This window comes from Cynocephalus volans, chromosome 12, assembly GCF_027409185.1.
Source record: "Cynocephalus volans isolate mCynVol1 chromosome 12, mCynVol1.pri, whole genome shotgun sequence".
Lineage (NCBI taxonomy): Eukaryota > Metazoa > Chordata > Mammalia > Dermoptera > Cynocephalidae > Cynocephalus > Cynocephalus volans.
Genome location: NC_084471.1, coordinates 63,478,434 through 63,502,409, shown reverse-complemented (window position 1 = coordinate 63,502,409; position 23,976 = coordinate 63,478,434). Strand labels below are relative to the sequence as shown.

At 44.7% G+C, this 23,976-nt stretch overlaps 3 protein-coding genes across 3 annotated transcripts; 1 reads left to right on the top strand and 2 right to left on the bottom strand.

The window, feature by feature from the left end:
• Positions 1 to 2,145: 2,145 nt before the first annotated feature.
• IL23A (interleukin 23 subunit alpha) lies at positions 2,146 to 3,494 on the top strand. Its single transcript, XM_063074701.1, has 4 exons — positions 2,146 to 2,307; positions 2,532 to 2,633; positions 2,804 to 2,950; positions 3,062 to 3,494. The coding sequence occupies exons 1-4, from the start codon at positions 2,146 to 2,148 to the stop codon at positions 3,221 to 3,223; spliced, it is 573 nt and encodes a 190-aa protein (XP_062930771.1). The 3' UTR covers positions 3,224 to 3,494.
• Positions 3,495 to 4,489: 995 nt separating this feature from the next.
• Positions 4,490 to 18,700, bottom strand: STAT2 (signal transducer and activator of transcription 2). Its single transcript, XM_063115491.1, has 24 exons — positions 18,610 to 18,700; positions 16,482 to 16,619; positions 16,182 to 16,332; positions 15,741 to 15,836; positions 15,477 to 15,566; positions 15,312 to 15,387; positions 14,814 to 14,899; positions 14,504 to 14,652; positions 11,440 to 11,598; positions 11,245 to 11,337; positions 10,988 to 11,047; positions 10,541 to 10,561; positions 10,223 to 10,316; positions 10,040 to 10,087; positions 9,876 to 9,959; positions 9,607 to 9,705; positions 9,369 to 9,504; positions 9,196 to 9,248; positions 8,976 to 9,070; positions 8,243 to 8,379; positions 7,870 to 8,052; positions 7,576 to 7,633; positions 6,357 to 6,763; positions 4,490 to 6,061 (listed from the first exon to the last, which is right to left on the bottom strand). Exons 2-24 carry the CDS (start codon positions 16,610 to 16,612, stop codon positions 5,919 to 5,921), a joined length of 2,649 nt encoding a protein of 882 aa, XP_062971561.1. The 5' UTR covers positions 16,613 to 16,619; positions 18,610 to 18,700; the 3' UTR covers positions 4,490 to 5,918.
• Positions 18,701 to 19,471: 771 nt separating this feature from the next.
• APOF (apolipoprotein F) lies at positions 19,472 to 20,673 on the bottom strand. The gene is made up of 2 exons (XM_063115655.1): positions 20,658 to 20,673; positions 19,472 to 20,436 (listed from the first exon to the last, which is right to left on the bottom strand). The coding sequence occupies exons 1-2, from the start codon at positions 20,671 to 20,673 to the stop codon at positions 19,472 to 19,474; spliced, it is 981 nt and encodes a 326-aa protein (XP_062971725.1).
• Positions 20,674 to 23,976: the final 3,303 nt, after the last annotated feature.

Below are 23,976 nucleotides of genomic sequence, written 5' to 3'. Positions count from 1 at the left end.
GTCTCCTTATTTGTAATATGGGGATAATAATTATACCTACCTTCCATGGTTGTTTGAATTAAGTGGGTTTATACTTGTAAAGTGCTTAGACCAAGTACTTGACATAAAGTGAGAGTTGAATAAATTATATTAGCTATTGTTATTAACCACCTGGGGGAACTTCAACTGAATTTGGAGTCTGGGCATCCAACTGGAAAGACCTGCCTAGGAGGGCCTCCTGAAGGAGATTTGCATAACGGTTGAGGCCCAGCTGACGTCAAGGGTTCCTTGCATTTCCAGACCAGATGTAGCCCTGGAAATAGTTCCTGCCACACAACAGTCCCACAATCCCCCCACCAACCCTGCTTCCTACCCAGCTCCTGCAGCACCAGGAAGTGAAACAAAGAGGCAGAGCCCCGTGCCTCCAACTCACCCTTGTCCCTCTCATCCCATCCCCCAGGGCTCCACGTCCTCCTCCTTTTCATCTTTCATCGCTTATCTTTTAGGGCTCCCAGAAGGGGGACCAGGAGTGAAAAGAGCATAGGAGATACACACAAGTGAGGTGAACTCCCCTGTCTGCCCTACAATTTATTCCATTTGTGTCTACCCTATGTAGGGAAAGGCAAACCATTTCTAACCCAAACATAATTCTCTGATACTGGAAATATTTCATCCAGAAGGTGGGTTTACCTCAGAATCATGTATTTTTTTTTTTTTCTTAAAAAGATGACCAGTAAGGGGATCTTAACCCTTGACTTGGTGCTGTCAGCACCACGCTCTCCCAAGCGAACTAACTGGCCATCCCTATATAGGGATTCAAATGCGTGGCCTTGGTGTTATCAGCACCACACTCTCCCAAGTTAGCCACGGGCCAGTCCAGAATCATAATATTCGAACCGGTTTCACTGGGCAGTTTTGAATAATTCTAAAGAAAGGGACACCTCCATTGAGGTGCAAGTTTCTCAGAGGAAAAGGGTCAACCTCTTGGGGAGGTTTGGGAGCCAGCTGTGTGGTCACCCATGGCCTCATTCTGACGTCCAAATTGTTCTGGGACCCTCCACTGGGGTTGGGGCAGTCCCAGCTTTGGACCACCCTCCACTCCCACACCAAACCTCACACTCTCAACTGTTTAACTGGTTCTTGCATCAGGGAGGGTGATGAAATCAGTGTCAGTGGATTTTACCCATGGATGCAACAGGCTGAAGGACCGGCCAGGGTCAGTGACACTGTGTACCTTCAACTACCCACAACTGGGCTTCCTACCATGGAGTAGGGACTGGGTGTTGGAATGTCTAAGTTGGATTTCCAGCCCTTCCTTATACTGAGGAATCGAGTGGTTCTTAGCCAACAACCCTCTTCCCACAAGAGCCCTCCTAACATCCACAGTGAGGCCTGAGGTTGGGGAGCAATTACACCTCATACTGCACTTAAATGTCTTCCCAGTTCACAAACTGCCTTCATATCCATTCTCTTCTATTATACCAGGACCATGCACTGAAAATAACACTTTCCAATGGAGAAAAAGAAGCCCCCTTATTCTTAGATAGGGGGCATCAGATAGGAACAAACTTCATTCCGCACTGAGCCCACCATCCTATTGGGAGCTGAATGAATGCTTCTGTTTCAGTTTTCCTCAGGCAGGAGGCGAGGAAATTAGGTTTGGAATGGAGTAGGAGTATAGCTTTGAGAAGCAAAAAGATCAGGCAAAGATTAAACAGGAAGGAACTTGAGACCAGATAAATTTAAATGTTGGTTACTCCCCCATCCCATCTTCTACAGCCATTTCAATTCCTGGAGAGCATTACACATGTGTTCTATCCTAGGCCTCTTGCCACAGCAACCACACGACTCATTTCCCCTGGGACTCAGGCTACATACCTGGGCTCCCCATGAAGGGGGATGATGCAGGGAGGGGAATCCCACCTGCTGTGAGTCACCTGCTAGTATAAAGGGCGGGCCTTGCAATTCATAGACCTTAAAAAGAAACTCAGAGACAAAGGGAGAAAAACAACAGGAAGCAGCTCAGAAACTCAGTGAACAGAGGGAACCAAACCGGAGACATACAGAATACAGAGAAGCAGGTTCAGAGCAACGGGAAGTGGACAGAGATTCCACAGGGCTGGTGCAAGGCACAGAGCCAGCCAGATTTGAGAAGAAGGCAACGAGATGCTGTGGAGCAGAGCTGTGATAGTGCTGTTGCTGCTGCCCTGGACTGCTCAGGGCCAGGCTGTGCCTGGGGACAGCAGCCCTGTCTGGGCTCAGTGCCAAAAGCTCTCTCAAAAGCTCTGCACGCTGGCCTGGAATGCACATCCACTAATGGGACACATGGTGAGTGGCAGCCCCTGGGACCAAATGGGAACCTCTCCAAGTCCTCCAAGGCTGCAATGGAAGACTCTAGCCTTGGGTGAAAGCTGGAGGGTTGAAGGCCATCAGGGAGTGAAAGAGAACAGGAAAGTGGGATTCCTGGGAATGTCATAGGCCTGAGGGTCCAGGTAGGGTTCAAAAGTACTTATCTTACTTCTTCATTCTTCCTATCCCTTCCTCAATTCTAGGATCTACTAGGAGAAGACGATGATGAAGAGACTACCAATGATGTCCCCCACATCCAGTGTGGAGATCGCTGTGATCCCCAAGGACTTAGGGACAACAGTCAGGTACCATTAAGATGAGGCTGGGCCATGAGAGAGAGGGGACTGGGGACATGGCTGCACACCATGGTGAACTAGAAGTTGTGTCTGAGATTGGTAGAGAACTGGGTGGGTCTTCAGTGAATGGGATAGGAAGAGGGCATCCATCTTCTTTCATTGCTTTCTTCTCTCCCTAGTTCTGTTTGCAAAGAATCCACCAGGGTCTTATTTTCTATGAGAAGCTGCTGGGCTCAGACATTTTTACAGGGGAGCCTGCTCTACTCCCTGATGGCCCCGTGAGCCAGCTTCATGCCTCCCTACTGGGCCTCAGCCAACTCCTGCAGGTATGAACTAGGACCCTGGAGGATGGGGACTTGCAGATATGAGAGACAGAGGCTTTGGGTGGGAGGTTCAGGATCTAGAGTCCTCTCTGACTGTATCCTGTGTCCTTTCAGCCTGAAGGTCACCAACGGGAGACTCAGCTGACTCTAAGTCCCAGACCCAGCCAGCCATGGCAGCGCCTCCTTCTCCGCTTCAAGATCCTTCGTAGCCTCCAGGCCTTTGTGGCTGTTGCTGCCCGGGTCTTTGCCTATGGAGCAGCAACCTTGAACCCCTAAAGCCAACAGGTTAAAGATGGCATCCAGATCTCCATGGCTCAGCAAAGCCATTACACATGTGAGCCAAGAAGTTAATTAGCCCATTAATTCTAATGGGACTTGCATATGTTGAAAAATTACCAATACTGACTGACTTACAATGCTGACCTATGACAAGGTTGAATATTTATTAGATGGGAAGGAAATTTGGGGGATTATTTATGCTCATAAGAGCAGTTTAGGGAGGGTTATTTATTATATTTATACTGAATTATGTACTTTTTTTTCAATAAAGACTCATTTATGTGGCTATCCGACTTTAATTTCCAGGCCTAGTTGGGAAAGAGAAACAGATGGAAAAGTAGGGCCAAGGGACTGCAATATGCATCCCTTTCTTCTACTCCGAAGGACTAACGTGAAGAGTGACATTTTCTCATGACCCCCAGGGTATAGTATAACTGGATCTTTGGTTAAAGTGCGGTGTTCTAACACCAAGGTCAAGGGTTTGGATCCCCATAATGGCCAGCCACCAAAAAAAATAACTGGATCTTTTTGGTATTAATCCCTGTATAGCTGAGCAAGCAGAATGGGATTACAAGGGGTTAAATTAGGAAGTGGGGACACACCTAGGGGTCATTTGCTCCCTGATTCAGTGCCTCCTTCCCTGCTTTCTTGGCTAAGAGTGTTTGGCCAAAGACAGGAGCCCTCATCACTGCAGGATTGAAAGTCACAGTTCAGCTTTGAACAGGAAGGGCATTCCAGGAAGATGAAGGTAAATCCCCCAAACCAGTGAGATTCTCCCTTAAAAGACATCTGTGGGCCCCTTCAGAAGGGAGTTTGCTTCCCCAAGGGGAGCTAACCTGTCTTTCGGAAAAAAAAAAAAAAAAAAAAACAGAGGAAAGGACTAGTTATTATTTCCTTTCCTTTTCTCCATAGTTGCAATGTCAAAAGAGCGTGGGTTTTGGTCTCAGACAGAGTCAGGCTTATATCTTAGCTTTGCCACCAACCACCTGAGTGACAATGGCATAGTTATATAAATACCCATTCCCCTCCTCCAACACATATATAGCTCAAAGCCCCCCAGGAAGAGTCTAAAAGACAGAAGGAGCTGCTCCAAATAGGGAGGGAAGAAGAAACATGACAAGAGGCATAGGAGTGGGTAGAAGAGAGGCCACATTTGCGCTGACCATATTCTTGTTCCTATGTGGCTTGTTGGTATCCCTAAGAATCTTAGTCTTTGTTAGCAGAGAGTAAAGAAGTTCAGAGACAAAACTCTTCCAAGGCAGCACAAAGTTTATTAGCCATTTCTGCTCAGAAGAGCCCCTTTTTGAACAGGACTGTTCCTCTGACATACCAGGCAGGAAACAGCCACATGTGCAGGGCCTCACTTTCATTTATATCTCAAGTTACACCAGAAGCACATCTTAGAAAAATGGCAGTTGCTCCCTGAGGTTCCTTGGGAATGGCTAAGGTGTGAGGTGTCCAGAGTCCTATAATAAACCATCAAGGTTCTAAGTTCCAGGAACTTGGTCTAGCCCAGGTCCACACCCAAGGAAAAGAAACCTTCCTTTCAGGTAAACAATATATGATACAACATGCTGGCTAGTTATCTCAGTTGGTTAGAGAGCGGCCTTATTACACTAAGGTCACAGGTTCAGATCCCCATACTGGCCCCCCACCCGCCGTCTCCCCTCCTCAAAAAACCACAATGTATGCTACAAAAGAAAGGGGATGATATCTTCACAGAGAAATAGCTAAGACCCAGAGCTTCTCTTCCTCTGTAAAAACACCAAACTCTATCCAATACTATAAAAAGCTGTTCCTAAATTCCCAGCAACACTACTATCCCTGGCCTCTGGGAGCGGTTAGTCTCCTAAGCATTAAGGAAGTGAAGACCAAGCAGCATAAATTAGTGTGCAAAGCTTCACAGGCATGTTAGATTGGCAAGACCACTTCATGGGGCAGGAATGGGTGCAGCCAGCTTAGGGGACAGAACAGGGGAGGAGACTGGTAAGAAGAGGTCTACTTATCCCTCTCTTCAGGGTGGAGCTTCACATGGTAGGCTGAGACAGAAAGCTCCACAGGAAAAGTAGAAATTTAGGGGCCGAGCCCATGGCGCACTCGGGAGAGTGCAGTGCTGGGAGCACGGCAACGCTCCCGCCGCGGGTTCGGATCCTATATAGGACTGGCCAGTGCACTCACTGGCTGAGTGCTGGTCACAAAAAAGACACAAAAAAAAAAAAAAAAAAAAGAAATTTAGGACTTGAGTCAGGAATGAAAGGAAGAAAGGCAAAGGTTATCTTAGACATGAAGGAACCAGAAGGGAGAGATGGAGTCCTATCACACACCTGTGCTAGCGTGCACCAGTTTAGCCTCAACAGGTATTAAAATGTTAAAAATCCTTCCATACTGAAAAGATGCCACTGCCCTGAGCCGTCCAAGTACCTCCCAACATCCTGGCCTGCTCCCAGGATCCTTACGCCTCCCAGCACAGCAGACAGCTGCCAGGATCCTATTTAGAACTATGGCCAGCATCTGTTCTGATTTGTTGGTGCCCCTTCCATACCCATGTTATGCTTTCACCTCTCACCCCAAATCCCAGGGTTAACCCAGCTTAGAAGGGGCACATGCCTGATTTCCCATCCTTGAAGAAGAACATCATGACATGGGGAGTAGGAAGACAAGAGACACGTAAAAAACAAAGGAAATGTAATTCCTAGTAGTCAGAAGGAATCAAGGGTCCATCGGTGTAGAAATGGCTGGGGATGGAGACGTAGGCCTCATCTACGGTGTTCTGGCCAGCCAACAGTGGGTCACCATTTTGCATGATTTCTTCAATCTTCATACAGTTTCTGAAGACTAGGTAATCCAAAGAGAGAAGTCAGGCCCTGATCTTAGTTGGGAGTTCCCAACCTAGCAGGGAAAGTGAGGGAGGATGGCAAGAAAGGCCTAAATAGTGCCTGAGGGGGGATTTGGGGAATGGAGGAACAGTAGGTTGGGGGAGGCATGTGCATATCCTAATAAATGTAATCATCAGGAAAGGAGTCTCTCTCCAATAAGGAGCTTGGAGCTCAGCCTCTTCTGCAATGGATGAGGGAGGGGAGATGGGTAAGGAAATGTGTCCCCCCTTCCCTAGACCCATCTCATCACTTACTTTCCATTCCCTCAGTGTTGAGGTGTCTCAGATCACAGGGCAAATCTGGCTCTGGCACTGGCTGTGATACAGGTCTCAGATTTGGCTCTGGAACTCTTTGGGATACCAAGCATAGTGTGGGCTCCATCATGGGCTCTAGCTTGGGCTCCAGCACAGGATCAAGAGTGGGCTCCATCACAGGCTCTAGCTTGGGCTCCAGTGCAGGCTCCAGAGTGGCCTCCAGCACAGGCTCCAGTACAGGCTCCAGAGTGGGCTCAAATGTGGGCCCAAGGTCCAGCATTGATTCTAGCAGTGGCTCTAACTCCTGGCCTAGCCCTAGCTCTGGCTCTGGTGCCAGGCCCAGCTCCAGGTCTAATGACTCCAGTTCTGGCTCCAGTTCCAGCGGTTGTCGCAGCTCATCCACCTGTCTGGATCCCCAGACAGACAAAGGGGCAGGGTTCAGTGGTGTAGGTGATATGGGGAATAGTAGAGCAAGCAGAGGTTGTCTCTCTAGTCTAAGAAGGTAGTACAACAGAGGGCTAAAGAGCACAGGCTTTAGAATCAGGCTTGCTAGAGTCTGAGTCCCATCATTTACTAGCTGGGTGACCTTAGACAAGTTACCTAACCTCTCTTTGCCTCAGATTAATCATCTGTAAATGGGAACAACAATGCCTAATAATTCTCAAGAGGCAATAGGATGGTTAAAGACAGGGCTTTGGAATCTGACAGACCTGGATCATATATTAGCCATGTACCTTAAGTATGCCACTTCACCATGCTAAACTTCAGTTTTCTCAGCTGAAAACAATAATAACAGGGTCTGCTTCACAGGACTATTGTGAAGATTCAATAAAATGAGAAAACGAACACAAAGCATTTGGCCCAGGCCTGGCACATAATAAACTTTCAATAAATGTATCTACTATTATTACATACTCTAATGGGTCGACATAAGGACTAAATGAAAAAATCTTTTAAAAAAATCTAGCACTATGCTTGGCATAAAGCTGGTGCCCAGGCATTGTGACCATTATTATCAGGGAACTCTTGTGGAGACAACTAAGGACTGCATCAGGAAAACACGAGAGAGGAGAGGGACTAGAAGAACAGGAAAAACCTAGAGGGCTGGAGAATGTGGGTCAGTAGGGAAAGAAGGCTGGAGAGACTGGAATTGGGCAAGTTAGAGTCACTATATCAGCCAAAAAGGATTAGAGAGAATGGACGAAGGTTCATATCTCACCTGTTAGAGACTACAATGAGCCTATGTTTCAGGTATTTCCTCCGTTCCTGGAGATTAACTGTTGGGAACATACACAGGGGGCAGGGTAGATCAGCAGGTTGGACACATAACCCAAGGGGTGCCTAGTGTAGATCGTCCTGAGAGTCATATCTCTCTACTAACTAGCAGTGCCCCATTGACAAATCCCTTAACTTCTTTGCATTTCGGTTTTCCCATGTTTGAAACAAAAGAGTTGGATTTATGATGTATGAGGATCCTTGTAATCTAGCAATGAAGTATGTCAATGAGTCCTACCTTTCTCCTGGTAGTAGCACCCAAAAGCCTCGTCCCGGGGGATTCGGGGATAGAGGAAGCGCAGTGGGTTCTCAGGTATGTTCTCCTCAGTGAGCAGCTGGTAGTGGCGGATGATTTCGGTCAGTGGTAGTGACTGCAGCACCTCCTTGGTGTAGGGCTGCACAGAGTAGATGAGCACCTTATCTGGAGAGTGAATGCAGGAATAGGCAGGCTTGAGGAACAAGTTGTGCCTGAGGTCCCTGCCCTTCCTGCCCAACCCCAAACTTGATGAGGGATTAAGGACAGAGCCAGGGAAGCCAAGGGTCTGCAGAGGGCCAAAAGTGAGCCAGGCAGAAAGGAGAGGCTGTGGGAACAGCAGGGCAGAGCAGCTGACCATCGTCCTGGTGCTCCACCCAGGAACAGGTAATGCCCCCTTCTGATGATTCACTGAAGCGCAGTAGAAAGGTGCCAGAGATGGTCTTCTTCAGCAGCCGGCGCTCCTGGCTCCGGCTCACAAAGCCCATGATATGTCTGGAGCACAGAAGGCAGCTGTGAGGCTCCCCTAGTCTCCTGCCCCTGACTCCCCTTTTTATGGGGAGAGAGAGACAGGTTGTGGCCCTAGCTCTGCCACTTACAAACTTTTCCATCTTGTCCAAGTCATTCACTTTACTGACAATACCCATCCTCCCAAGGTTCAAAGAGGCATGAGAAGTCAGTGAGATCACATAGATGAAAAGCACTTTGTAAAGGTCAAGTGCTGTACAAACTGGCAGGCAGGATGGTGGAAAGAGCATGGGTTTGGAGTCACATAGACCTGGGTTTGAATCCCAACTCTTGCTTGGATAAGTTCTTTAATTTCTCTGAGATTTAGTTTCCTCATTTGCAGTGGTAACACCCACCACTCAGCAAGACTGTAAGGATTAAGTGGGAGAATTCATGAAGAGCACCCAGCAGGCTGTGGAACACAGTAGATAGTTGGCAAATACTGGCTACTACTATTATAAATGTGAGGGGGTGTGACTTCACACCTGTTTTTGCTCTCTCTGTTTGCCACATGAGGGCGCACAAAGTCCACTCCCAACCCCAGAAAGCACAGGCCTGCACAGGAAGGTTGACCAAGGACTTACCCATCATTCCAGAGATCCTTCAGGTGGTCATGTACCAGCTCCAGAATTTTGTCCAGCCATGTCCAGAATGGTAGCTTGCCAGGGGGAGTCTCCCGCTGAAGGAGGAATGGGAAGGCAGGAAGAATGTGGAGTTTCCCCCGGTATCAGGAATGAGTAATGGGGGAAGGGACGACATTTGGATTGGGGGCTAGATCTAGCTACACAGGATGCAGGGAGTTACCTTAGTGAAGTCAGCCCAGGACAACAAAGCATCCTCAAGCCTAGAGTTCTGCCCTGTGGGACAGATAGCCACAGAGAGTTCAGATGTCAGAAGGAGGCAAAGCCTGTAATAGATAGGAGAGGGCTAGGGCAGACTAAGGCTGGGGAAAGGCTGAGAGAAAAGGAGATCTGTACCAAATAGTTTGTCCCTCAGCATGCTTAGCTGCTCTGGGTTGAGGCCTCGGCCAATGTAAGAGGAGAACTGCCAACTGAGAGCAGGGCCCAGCAAGCTCCAGGGAGCCTTGGCGGGGCTGGAGAAGAACTGCTGGTTCTGCAAGGGTGGAAGGAGAGCAGTATGGCTCAGAAGCATACCTTCACACCAAGCTTTCACACCCCTCCTCTCTACCCTTCACATGTTGGCCCCACTGCCTACCTGGGGGTTTGTGCTGAGCAGATTGAACCAGAGAACTGAGGCCCAGGCAATTGAGAGTTGGTTCATGTTAGAAATAATCACCACAGGGAGGGTGTCCGTCTGGAAAGAAGACCGAAATGTCAGCAGAGGAATGTGATGTTTCTAACTGCAGGCATCTGGTAGGGGCAAAGGGTGATATCCCACCCCAATAAGCTTCTGTTAATCCCCCTCTTTATTTATGCCTTCATCCAAATCTGCTTCATCTCTCCCAGTTCTCCATTTTCACTCACTTTCAGCTCTTGCTTCAGACCCTGGTAGGTGTATTTGACTGTGAAGGTGATGATGTGCAGTTCCTCTGTCACACTCAGTGGCCCCTGAGATAGCCAAAGACACAGTGATCAGACGGTCTTTTGGAAAGTTCCTCCTGCCCCCCAATCCTCTGTCCATGCCTCACCTTATTGCTGCCCTTTCCTGAGCCACCTGAACGTTGTTCCACCAGAGTCTGTGAATTGAGGGGAAAGAGAGAGAATGTCAAAGTAGAGAACCCCTGGTTTGTCTGAAGACTTCTCAAGCCCTGGGAACTTCCCCTAGCCCCTGTTCCTTTGGACTAGAAGCGTGAGCTGCTGACCATTCTTACCAGGTGGCCAAAGTCCCAAATTAAGCCCTGACTCTGCCCCTTCTCAGGTGTCAAAGTTTTCTGGTTTGAGGTCAGAATGTTGAACTTCCGGAAGCTGTTCCGGGGGGGAAAAGATATATGGAGAAAAGGAGCAGAGTTATTCTAAAACTCAGCAGGAAAACAACAAAAGATCCACTTCATTTCAGATCTCCCCTTCTCCCTTTGTCCATATGCCACCCAAATCCCCCTCCTTGTCTGTCCTCCCACCAGGCATGCCAAATGTGGTTGTGTAGGTCAGGTTGTGCATAAATATTTGTAGTGTCCTAGTTGGGTACCTACCCTTGTAATTGAGGAGGATTCCTAAAAAGAAATACAAAAAAAAAAAAAAAAAAGAAAAGAAAAAGAAAAAAATCATTGGGAAGCAAAAGATTATAGAAATTAGGAATTTTGTTTTTGGGATCAGACAGACCTGGGTTCAAACCTGACTACAGCTCACTAGCTATGTGGCTTTGCAGAAGAGACATAATCTCTCTGAGACTTTTTCCTTATTTGTACGCCGCAATGGTAATACCTAACTCAGGGGGCTGCTATGACAATTAAGTATTTGACATGCTACATGTCACACAGAAAGTGCTCAACAAAAGAGATGAGTTATTATTTCTATGAGATAGGAATGGAAGGGGAAAGAAGACAGGCCCAGGGCCCAGAAGACTGGGTATCTTCTCTACCCCACCAGCTCATGTCCTGGCCACCCCTTGGCCCTACCATTCACCTGCCCCAATTTACCTGTCAATGGAGACTTCCACAGTCAGTGACTCACTGCCTTCTTGCAGTCTCACCAGCAGCCTGGGGGAGAAAGGGAGGCAGAAGGGGAAAAGCAGTCAACCTCAACTTCCTGCATAGGCCAAATGTTTGAAAAAAGTAAGGAAAGGGATTAGAAGAGGAGGTATGGAGGGGAAAGGGAAAAGCAAAGGCCAAGAACTGGAAAATGCACAACAGCAAGGTTGGAAAAAGAAAACAGGAATGAGCTCTGAAATGCTAACCTTGTTCGGACGGTGAATTTACTCCCAGTCTTGAGGATGAGGGGTCGATGGGGAGTTTGGGGCATGCAGGGCTGGGTTTCTACCACAAAGGCTCTGGGGAGAGAGGTGTGGAGAGAATATATAGCTCAGTATCTGCAAGAATGGCTCCCCTTGTTCCTTCCCTCAGTCTCTCCCCACAGGTCCCTCCCTCTACACCTGTGGAGAAGACGTTGTAGCAACTCTGTGACCTGAGCCTTTAGTAGGTCTACCCCTTTGGTCAGAGGGTCGTCCTTATAGCTAACCAGCAGACTCAATCCCTTCAGCTCCTTCAGCAGCTGCCGCAGGTGAAACAAAAGTTTTGCTCCAGCTGTGAACCTGTATGACAGAATCCAGGGAGAAGGAATCCATGAGCTTCCTGGAGCTTCCATCCAGGCTCTGAGAGCTTTCCTTTAACCAAGAGAATCAGAAACTGATTGGGGCAAAAAAAACCAAACAAACCAGGAAGGATATAAAACCAGGAAATATTATTCAACATGATTCATAATCCAAGAAATGACTATCAAAGCCATTTTCACATACAAAACTGATAAAAATGTTTATTAAGAAAATAATAGCTTTCTTTTTTGTTGTTATTTAATTTTACTTATTTATGGGTTTTTTTCTTGTTGTTGGCTGGCCTGTATGGGGAACCGAACCCTTGGCCTTAGAATAATAGATAACCTTTCAGTTGGTTAGAGCACAGCCTTGTAACCAAGGTCAAGGGTTCGGTTCCCCATACTGGCCAGCCGTCAAAAACAAACAAAATAAAAACTGGGTTTCCTTTTGGAGAGGTGGTCCTGAGCAGGTGAATCATATGGCATTTATGCATAGGTTGGGACTGCACCCACCTCTCCCCACTCCCCCCAACCTTTGCTTCTTGGGTTGTTGTGCTACTTTCCCCTTACTTTGCTACATTTCTATAGTTAAGTTGGTTTTACTTGAATGATTAATGTTTAGGGGAAAAAAATGAAAAACACCTTTAAAATTTGTTTCAACTCCTCCTGCAAATAAAAGAAAAAATGAAGCAGCAAAAAAAAAAGAATAATAGCTAACTTTCATATGATGCTTGAGGTGTACAATTTACACTAAACGCTTTACACATATTAATGCATTTAATCCTCTCAACAACCCTATGAGGCAGGTATTATTATGACTCCATTTTACAGATGATAAAACTGAGGCACAGGAATGTTAAAGTGACTTGCTCAAGGTCATACGACTAGTAAGGAATGAAGCTTATATTTGATCCCAGGCAGTCTGGCTGCAGAACACATACTTTTAACTGTTATACTTTACTGTCTCTATAATAAAAAACAATAATAATACGCAATGTGGTGATAGGAAAACAACCATACACCACATATGAGAAAAAAGATTTGGACAACTTTTCTGGAGGCAGTTTGGAACTATCTTTTTAAAAGCCTCAAAAAATGTGCATACACTTTACAGTATTCCATTCTAAGCTATATCCTCCTAATAACCCCAAGGTCACAGGTTCAGATCCCTGTACTGGCCAGCAGTAAAAAAAAAAAAAAAAAAGTCTGAAGAAAAGGCTAAGCTATATCCTAAGGAAATATTTGTAATAGAAATATTTATAATAGAAAAATTAGAAACAATTGGTATTGCTTATATAAATTATGGTATATTCACATCATGGAATGCTATGTAACCATTACTATGTAACTAATCCTATGTAACCATTAAAAACAGTGATATAGGCTCAAATTTTTTATATGGAAAAATGTATCTTACATGTACTATAATATATAATATTTTATATTATATAAAAGTATATTTTCCATGGAAAACTATTTTTATATGTCCAAAAATAAATTTAAAAAATTACAGGACAGTGCATATATGATGTGCTCTGACTTCTGTTTAAAATAGATGTATATTTGGGGCCAGCCCATGGCTCACTCGGGAGAGTGTGGTGCTGATAACTCCAAGGCCGTGGGTTCAGTTTAAAAAAATAAAAATAAAAATAAAAAATAAATAAAATAGATGTATATTTGTATATCTACATAGAGAAATCTGGGAAAAGCATATTCAAAAACATTAATAGTGGGTGCCTCTGGGTGATCAGATTATGAGTGGTTTTTACTTTCTTTTCTCTTGTAAGTTGTCTGAATATTTTTCAATTGATATACACTATATTTATAACCAGAAAAAGCAAGAAAGTTTTTTCTATTAAAAACAATGGAACAAAGGATCAACACAGTAACAATGTCACCACCAAGAAGAAAAGGTACATATTTTACCCAGGAATAACAATTCTGGGAATTTGCAAGTATAGAAATAATTAGGAATATAAACAAAGATGTAGCTATAAGGACATTTACTGTAGCACTGTTTAAAACTGCAAGAAATCACTCGGAGGCCATAGTTTTCCAAGCTCTATATGATAATGGGTATGTCTGCAACTGCAACTTAAATGCTGGTCCTGTACCCTAAGCACTGTACACCTGTTTTTCAATTTACAGGAATAGTTATGGTATATTTTTTAAAGTTTAAACTATAATAAATTTTCTCATGAGAAAATATTTAAAAGAGTAGATATTTTTCAAGTATGTTGAAGGACACATTAGTGATTTTTTTCCATATCACAATAAAATTACTATAAAATAAAAAGTTTACTGGAAAAAAACAGCAAGAAATTGAAAATAACCTAAATGACCAAAAATAGGAACTCATTAATTAAATTATGTTACCACCACATAGGGGACTATTTTGAAGTCATTAGAAGTAACACTGGTAAATATAATATACTGCTAAGTTTTTAAAAAATCCACAGGTTTCAAAATAGTACGAACAATACGATTCAATTTTTGTTTAATCTATATCTGGGTAGTAAGATAATAGGTAATTTTCTTTCTTGTTTGGCAGTATATTCACTGCAGTCAAAAAAAAAAAGTAGAAAATTTATTTCTTGGGTAATTAAAAATGAAGATCAGATCCCCATACTTGACAGCCGCCAAAAAAAAAAAGGAAGGAGAGAACAGATTGTGGATTAATCCATTACTTTCACCAAAGCAAAGACTAGGCTCTGTGTTCCTTGGGTGGTGGGGATGAAGAGCAGAGTATAGCTGCTGCAGTCAGACAAGGGAGCTTGAATCATTCTAGGGAGTACAGACTAATGAGAATACTTCTTGCTGTATACATAGTACTACAAGTTTCAAATCACAGAGGGTGGCTAGGACTAGGGTGGGGTTGAGCATGCAGATGGGGAGGTGCCTCTCACCATTTCTCCAGCTGTTCCAACCCATGGTCCAAGGAAGCTCCAATGCAGGATTTTTGTTGCTGGATTTTCCACTCCTCCAACTTTGGCAGCAGTAGCTCAATTAGGGTAGTTAATCGGCCTCGTAGTGCTCTGGAGATATCCAGCACCTCCTAGGAAAAAAATAATATGAGTGCTGAGCACCTGTCATCATCACCCTGACCATCCAACTGGGGATGAGGAAACAAAGAAGCCAAGGATAAGGGGCCAGGGCCTCAAGATCCCACGTTTCTCAGTTCCCTGCTTCCCACTCCCTCTGTCCTCTGCCTCCCACCTTTCTCCTCTTGTCCAGTTCATTAAGAGTTTCTTGCAGAAGCTGCTGCTGTCTGGCCTGATGGGGATCCAAAGAGGATGTCCTCCCTGGATGGCAGAAGTAAGAGTCAGACTAGGGGCTCCTTCTCCTCTCTGTCCTGACCAGGGTCTCAGGAAGGGGGAACTTTGGAGGGAAACCAAGCAAAGCAAAGGCACCTATGGGACCCTCAGGCCAATTCAGAATGGTCATGCTTGGAGAAGCCCACTCAATCTGCTAAGTCAGTTTTCCATGCCTTTCTTCCAACATTCACTAGCTGTCCCTCAGCCACACATCCAGCTCAACCTCTGCAACACATTGGCACTTTTATCTTGTATGGAAGCAAGACTGTAGTCAGAGAGGTGTGGCCAAAGGTTAACTATTGCTCTCTGGAGCTTTCCCCTTTTGTTCCTTCTGTTCTCTTCCACCCTTGGCCTCCCAGCAGGCACCTGTCTCTCTCCCACCCTTTGTTGTGCTTCCTACCTTTGGTCTGAGTGTTATATCGGAAGCAGAAGACATCCTGCTGGTCCTTCAGTTGGCTGATGGATTTCACCAACTTCTGTGGAGGGGATGAGACCCTGTGAGGCTACTTCTGAGGAGAAGGTAGGTTGAGCCCTGCCCACCTCAACTCTTGCCACATCTACCAACCTCCATCATAGCCCTTAAATCCAGGATCCGGGAGTCAGTCTCAGGCTGCTGGCTCTCCACAGGTGCTTCAAGAGCTGGCTTGCCTTGCTCCTAAAATAAGAAATTCTGAGTACATTTCAACTCTGATCTCTCATCCCAAAAATCCTGGCCTGACATTATACCACAAGATATAGGGGGATCCTGTTCTGAAACAAATTCCCGAGTCCTTTCCATGGTCCCTCTCTACTCCAGGAGCTTCCAACATCACCAACAAATTGTCCTCACCAACTGAGCCCTCTGAGCCTGGATCAGAATTCTTTTTTCTTCCAGAAGAAGATTAAAAATCATCTCAGCCAATTGGGTAGAGCCCTGGGGAAAGGCCTAGAGTAAGAAAAGAGAAAGGATTGATCCAGTTCAACCACCCTCAATGACCTACCACCCCAGACCCTCCCCACCACCAATGTCTACAGTATTTCCCACTCCTTCAGGATCCCCAGTCCTTTCCCTTTTCACCACTGGTCCTCCAAATCCTGAAACCCTACCAACAGTGTCATCTAGACTCTGTACCTTCTCTCTGCCAGTGATCCCCCAAGTCCAGACTCTGTCCCCCTGTTCACAGATCTGCCCCCTCCCTTTGAACCTCCAGGTACTGTTTTACACCCCAAACCTTACGCCTCTACACTCAGCTCCCAGTCCTACCCTGTTATTCCCAACTCCTCCAAGTACCTGAATATCCCGGTAGAATTTTCGCAAGTTGTGCCGTAGCAACAAGCACTCAGGGTCCTGCCTGCAGCGACCACACTCAGAGTTCAGTTGGTCCAAGAAGTGGAAGAACAGCATGTCAGCCTTGGAATCATTGCCCATTATAGCCTCCTTCCTGGGGACCAGGAATGACAAGGATTAGTGTCTCTGCAGCATTGCTGCTGTCTGAGGCCTTCAACCCCTTCCTTCCCCTGATGTCTCCAGGATCCTTGGGGATCAGAAGGAACCACCTTCCTCATCCCCCCAATTTCCTGAAGACCTCACCAGTTCTGATCTTCAATCCAAATGGCCAAGCACTGTCGAACGTCCACCGGGAGAAGGCTTTGTGAGTAGAGCTGGTGCAGCTGATCCTGAAATGGGCTGTCGAGATTCTGCAGCTCCTCCCACTGGGCCATTTGGGCTCTGAGTTGGAAGGATGCAGGTTCCCAATTGGAAATTTTGCTGGACTAAATTATCCATAGTCTCATGATTGTTTATTATTACTAACTAAAAGTGTTCAAATTATATAAGTAAATAACATACAGAAAATATTAAAGTCTACACTGAACCCACTCCCAATCTTGGTCCTTTCCCCTCCTCCTCAGAAGTAACCACTGCTATCAGTTTGGTGTACATTCTTTCAGGGAGTGCTATTTAATAGCTCCAGTATGTGGGTCTTTTTGCTTAAATGGTAATTTTCAAACACACCAAAGTAGAGTGAATAGTACAAGGAGCATCCATGTACTCATCATCCAGCTTCAACAAACATTAATACTTCAACTATCTTGTTTTATCTAACTCTTCCAATTAATTTATTTTAAATTTATTTGTTTATATTTGTATTTGCATATGCTGGGGTATTTAAAGATCAGCTCTGGTCTTAAGTATTTATTACAGCATGAGCCCTGCTGGCTTTGAAGCTTTTTTAGGGGCTGAAATCTTCTTGAGGATAAGGTAAGTACACCCTACACTCCCCTCCATGCAAGAAGCAGGAGCTCCATTCTAGATGTCTAAATACCATGCAAGACATCACTCAGTTCCTAAGACTGTGACATTTTTATGATCTCTGTCAATCTCTGATTTTCCGTATGGATTATCAACTTCGTGAGACCCCAAAATTTCACTCAAAAACTGTGGTCTTAAAAAGGTCGCATGATTTTATTACAACACAAAGAAAAATGTTTAGGCTGGGAGAGTCTTTTCCCCCAGCATGAATAAACAGTAGCTGCCCTTCTTCCTTCAGAAGTAAGAACAGGGGACAGGAGGGATTGGACCCAGGCATCTATTTTTCATTTTAACACTTTTAGTAGTGCTTCACTTTTTTTTTTCTTTTCTTTTCTTTTTTTTGGCTGGCCAGTACAGGGATCAAACCCCGGACCTTGGTGTAATCAGCACCATGCAGCAGTGCACCAAGCAGCACCATGCACCAAGCAGACTTTTTAAACTAGGTACCTGTATTGCTTTAAGAAAAAAAATTTAAAAATTTTAAAAAGGATGAGGTACCAGTTCTTACGGAACTAACTGGCTGTTATTAAAGGAGCAAGGCAGCAAATAAACCCTGAGATTTAAATATGAAAAAACAAAACAAAAAACCTCCTCTCCAGAAATGGACTGCAAACACTGAGGTTAAGGGATGTAATACTTATTTTTTTCTTCAGTTATCTCTCACTCTCTTAGGCACATATTTTGCACTCAATAAGCTTTTCTGATTTCTTTCTTGGCGGGGGGGGGGGGGGGGGGCAGGGCTGGCGGCTGACCTATCGGAACTCTTGACCTTGGTATTACCAACACTGTGCTCCAACCAACTGAGCTAACCAGCTAGCCTCAATAAGCTTTTCCGAAATGAACTGGATTTTGTGGGTGACCTTAGGCAAATTCTTTCACCTTTAAAAAAGTACCTTATATTTTTGACATAATAAAGTTGATAAACCGTATCTATCTTTGGATTTTTTTTTTTTTTTTTTTTTTGTCTTTTTCGTGACCGGCACTCAGCCAGTGAGTGCACCGGCCATTCCTATATAGGATCCGAACCCGCGGCGGGAGTGTGGCCGCGCTCCCAGCGCCGCACTCTCCCGAGTGCGCCACGGGCTCGGCCTTGGATGTTGTTTTTTGATGAACATCAAATATAATGCAGAGCAGAGGCAAAAACGTTGGCTAAGACACCGAACCAACGCAACAATGCCAGGTTCCAAGTCTCGGAGGCTTCAGGGAGTTTTGGGAAGGGGGCGTTAGGGTTGGGCAGCTAGGCTGGACAGGAGGAGAAGATCCAGCACCAAGCAAACTACAGCTCCTATTTCAACCTGGGGACAGAAGCTGCCCCCTCCTATGCGTACCCCCTGGGGCCAGCTGCCCTTTCCAGGGAGGAACCCTCACCTCCAAATCCACCCCCATCACACCCTATCAGGGGCCATACCTGATTAAGGTCGCAGTCCCCACGCCTTCCAGTAGCTGGGGTCAAGACTTCCGGTCCCCAGAGTGAGCTTGGGTACCAGTGCCTTCCACCCCGCCCACGACTTCGGCCAGTCCCCCGACCCGCCCCTTCATAGCGGGCTTGAGTTGGCGGCTGAGCGAAGCTAACCACTCCGGCACTGACACTGGCTGCCACTCAGCCAATCCCTTCCCCAAACTGCGAGCTCATTGGCGTTGCTACAGCTCCGCCCTCTCCGCAGGGAGGGACAAGCTGAGCCGGATCCGCATCTCCAGCCCCAGCGATTGGTGGAGAAGCTAAAGTGAGTAAGCCCCGCCCCATGCATGCGAGGGGAGGAATCCAATTAAGGGAATAGCCCACGACTGAAACAGCTGATTTTCGAGAACCGCTTCCTGGCGGCGGAACCGAAACTAACCTGAGCACCCTGAGGCACTAAGGGATCGAGAGGAAGGGGTGGGACCAGAATTTCGACTTGTTGGAATAGGAAAGGGAGGGTTGAGGTAACAATAATAATAACAATTTATTAAGGGTGCTGTTGATAAGCACTTTTGATTCATTGTATTAAGTTCCACATCAACCCATTCAGGTGAAGATTATTATTATCCCCACTTTAGAAATTTAAAACCCGAGATTCAAGAAAAAAGTTACTAATCAGTGATCACTGAGGCAAGTGCAGCCTGAATTCAAAACCAAAGCTTCTGGCTCCAAACCCCAAACTTTTAAATTCCTACATTTTACAGAACTGTGTTCCTCCTGGATAACAAATCAATGATTTGAATTTTGAATACAAACATACAGCTTGTCAGAATATTAGATTTATTCGTTCTGTAATTACCACATTTTTTTTTTATGTCTCAAGACTCTCAGCCCCAGGATCTAAGTCATACCTCCAGAATAAGGCTGACCCCCAGTAGGGAGCTGGACTTACTACTTCTGGTACCAAAGGAGCAATAGTAGTTGTTTCTTCCAGGTCACTCACCTCTGAGGTGCCCACCAACCCCTCCTGGCTGGCCTCTGGTTGAGGAATGTTTGCCTCTTTCTTATCATGATAATATTGAATCAACTGCTGAACCCCAGCCTTTAATGCAGGTTTAAGTGCAGCACTGATCACTACACCCATCGGCCCCCCTGACAGCCCAGCCATGGTCATCAGAAGGTCATAACCCAGATCTATGACCCCATCTTGGCCTCGTTTCTTGGCCTTGTCTGAGCAGTTCTGAGCAGCATAATACAAAGCTGTGCCCAGGTTGTAGTAGGTTCCCACTCCCGGCAGTAGCCTGACAACATTGTGCACACCTTGCTCCTGTTCATTCTCACAGTCCTCCGTGGGAAGGGAGCGTCGGGTCCTCTCTGGGCCAGGCTGCTCTTTGGCTAACAGGTGCAGAGCAGAGGCCAGGGCTTCCAATGACACTGCCTTCCCTGTGCTTCTGCCTTTCTGGAGCCCTTGAAGATGGCGGATGAGGACCTGCGTAGCGTTCACACCACCCCAGTGGTAGAGCTGAAGTTGCAGGGCCCAGACATCAGCCTGACAACCAGCTTCCTCCAGGGCATTCCTTAGAGCCAGGCCCACCAGGAACTTGGGTAGAGGGGCCATATGGGTGAAGCCAGGCAGGGACTTTGGGAGCAGGGTCTGGCAAGACAAGGATTCTGAGGAGGGTGACTGGGATCCCAAGGATGAGGGAAGATGCATTGAGACATCTGTCTGTTTTCTATACGAAATGGCATCCACGGGGTGCAGGAGGAGATAGCAAAGAAGCACCTCAACTGGTGTCATGATGAGCCTGAGGCTATGCATGTCTGGAGTGGAGTATCCTGGAAAGGGAGAAACCCAAAACATACAAGCCGTTTTTCTAAGGGCTGTGGTCTGAAAGGAACTCAAGATCCATCCATCACCGACCTCCTTTACTTTTTTTGGTAAAGGGCCAGGAAATAGGAAATGCAACCCAATTGCTCCCACTTGGTCTCGCTCATTTTCAGCTTACCAGGGACTTTCTCTGTTTCATTTCCACCCACTTTTAGGGGCCCCAAATTACCACATAGTCCAGTCATTGAGAAGCGAGACTGCCTTGGTAGGTTTGGTTGCTCCTCAGTCCTGGTCTGCCCAGTTGTGTCCCATGAGGAAAGGAGATATTTGCTTTCCCCTGTGATCAGTAAAGGATGTGATCTCTGCAAATATTTACCATTTGTACTGATTGCTCAAACCTTTTCCCCTGGTCACACAGTCCACCTCAGTACCTAAGACCCCATTCTTTGGCATTTCCTATATGTCCCTGCCACAATCCTACTCAGCTCATAATGGGAGCCAGGGAGACTCATAATTAAGAGAGATTAGATTTTTATGATTCTCTCATTTTATTTCTCTTTTCTGTTTAAAAATTAAATTAACAAGCTACAGCATCAGTTGGGGATTTAGAAAGTACAGGGGAAATGAATGAGAAAAGATTAAAATCTTTATTAAGATATCTTTTATGCATACTACATATTAAATGCACGATATTTGATGACTGAAAGAAAACAAGGGGGTGGAAGTGGGATAGAAATAGGGACTGGCACCTATTAAGTGGAGAGGGGAAAGACTAACACCAGTCACATGTGTGCTTAACACAGGGATGAAATAAAGAGCATAGATCTGTCCTAAGTGGTCTCCAACATTTCTAACTACTTACTGTGTCCCATCCTTAAACACATTCCTGGGAAAGGAGACTTGTCTCCTACATGGCATTGAATATCTGAAATAAGCCTGGACAAATTCCTAAATCATTTTCCCCATAAAGCACTTTGGAATAGCTATGGAACATTTGATAGATTATACTGTCATTGTCCAGAGACATTGAAAGTTTCTTAACTTGGAAGTTTCTTCAGTTTTTTCCCTAATTTTTCTATATGTTCCAAGACTCAACCTGTAGCTCTGGATGATGTTGTCAGCAAAAGCTTTGAACTGTGATACCAATAACATGGAAGATGGTTTCTCAGCAAACTCAATCACCATCTGAGCTAACTGGTAGACCAGCCACCCCAGCGGTATATTTGCCACCATCGATATATTCCCCAGGGAGGGAAGTTGAGTTCTGGGTTTATATGAGCTTCCCTGAGGGACCACCAGATCCCTAGGAATGATGTTAGTATTGCCAATACCTTCCCCCTTGTTGCACTTCTGACTCTCATGAATGAGGGTTTCGGTGGTATCCTTTCCTACCATTCCAATGAGCTGAAGCTGCAGAATGTGGGCCTCAGTTGGGCAGCCAACCTCCTGTTTGGAAGCTGATAGCTTCCAAAACAGTAAGGAACATAGCATTTGCAAATATTTACACATTTCTTCCCAGCCAAGACTTTGTCCTCATTATCTTTGCCCCATAATAACAAACTGGCCTTTCCCGTTTTGAGCCCTGCTAGTCCTGCTCCATATCCTTGTTGTCCTGAGATTTTACCCTAAATCTATATATGAGATGAGGGAAAGGTCCTCTGTATTTTCTGGAAAGGATAAAGGACAAGGAAGAAAAACTGGTGATCTGTGGTAGGGGACCCTTAAATGGTTCTTCTTATTAGAAGAATACATTGATTGTGGTCCAGGGAAACTGGAAAGATTTATAAATCAGACCAAATCAGAGCAACTTTTATTTTTCACCTTTCTAATTCCAATGCAAAACACAAGTAAAATGTGTTTACCAGCTGAGCAGTAACTCTTTCCAAATCTAACCAAAACTTCAGGAATTGGGCTTCATCTTGGGTTTAGGGGTAATGCTAGTCTAAAAATTAGGAGAAGAAGGCATCTGATGATTTCTAAAACTGGTATAAATTCCATCATATCGTTGTAGCATAAAGTTTCCTCTGATGCTGCCACTCACCTCTGGAAGAAGCCAAAGGAAATAGGCCAATGGGAAGGGTCCAGGGCCTCTCCATTTTTTTCACTTTTGAGTTCCCAGCAGTAGCCCCTGACAAATAAGAGTAAAGACAGAAGAAAGAAGAGAAGTAGGTCTCCAGGAATACACTGCCAAAATTGGAAGAAAGAACTAGGCAAAAAGGAGGCCAACACTGCCTGAAATTACTAGACCCTAAATTCCTGGAGAATCCCTAGGACTCTATAGTTTCTGTGTAGCAACATAGGAAAGGGTAAAATATTTAACCCTTTTCTCCTAAGATCTATCAAAAAAGCAAAAATGTTTATTCTTTCTCAGCATTGTACTAGAAGTTCTAACTAGTGTAATGAAGAAAGAATAAAAAATAAATGGCATAAAACTAGAAAGGAAGACATAGAACTATATTTATTTAAAAACAATGTAATTGTTTATGTAGAAAATCCTAGAGCCAAATTTTTTTTTTTTTTTTTTTTTTTTTGTCTTTTTCGTGACCGGCACTCAGCCAGTGAGTGCACCGGCCATTCCTATATAGGATCCGAACCCGCGGCGGGAGCGTCGCTGCGCTCCCAAGCGCTGCACTCTCCCGAGTGCGCCACGGGCTCGGCCCGAGCCAAATTTTTAAAAAAGAACCAATAAGTGAATTTAGCAAGGTGACATTAATAAAAACATTAATATACAAATACATATAAAAATATGAATTATATTTCTGTATTCTAGGAACATACACTGAAAGTTAACTTAGAAAAACAATTCCAATTAAAATCGTGTTTAAGGTCCAGGGTTAAAAAATAAAAATAAAAAAAATAAATAAAAAAATAATATTTAAAAAAAACCATAAGAATCCCGAAAGAAGAAACAAGACAAGGATGCTCACTTTTGCCACTTCTACTCAATATTGTGTTCTAGCCAGAATAATGAAATGAGAAAATGAAATTAAATGTATCCATATTAGAAAGGAACAAGTAAAACAATCTCTGTTATCACGTAACATGATCTTGTATATAGAAAATCTCAAAGATTCCACACATAAAAAAATTGAAAGAACTAATAAATGTGTTTATCAAATTTGTAGGATACACGATCAATATACAAAGTCCAGTGGTATTTGTATACATTTGCAATTAGTAATTTGAAAATAAAATGAATAAACAATTCTACTTGTAATAGCATCAACAAGAATAAAATACTTAGGAACAGGACTGGACAGTTAGCTCAGTTGTTTAGTGTTTCTGATAACACTGAGATTTAGGATTTGATCCCTGCACAGGCCAGCCACCAAAAAACCAAACCAAAACAAAATCTTAGCAATAAATTTAACAAAAGAAGTATAAAACCTGTACATTGAAAACTAAAAACCATTATTGAAAGAGATTAAAGAAGAACAAACTAAATCCAAAACTAGCATAAGAAAGGAAATAATAAATATTAGAGTGGAGATAAATAAAACAGAGAATAGAAAATGGTAGAGAAAATCAGTGAAACCAAATGTTGGTCC

Coding starts and splice junctions, on each gene's coding strand:
- STAT2 (XM_063115491.1), bottom strand. CDS start 16,612: ATGGCCCAGTGGGAGGAGCTGCAGAATCTCGACAGCCCATTTCAGGAT. Junction 14,653..14,813: donor AACTGGACAAGAGGAGAAAG/GTGGGAGGCAGA, acceptor TTTTTTTCCTAG/GAGGTGCTGGATATCTCCAG. Junction 8,380..8,975: donor AAGGATCTCTGGAATGATGG/GTAAGTCCTTGG, acceptor TCTGTGCTCCAG/ACATATCATGGGCTTTGTGA.
- IL23A (XM_063074701.1), top strand. CDS start 2,146: ATGCTGTGGAGCAGAGCTGTGATAGTGCTGTTGCTGCTGCCCTGGACT. Junction 2,634..2,803: donor GACTTAGGGACAACAGTCAG/GTACCATTAAGA, acceptor TTCTCTCCCTAG/TTCTGTTTGCAAAGAATCCA. Junction 2,951..3,061: donor GCCTCAGCCAACTCCTGCAG/GTATGAACTAGG, acceptor GTGTCCTTTCAG/CCTGAAGGTCACCAACGGGA.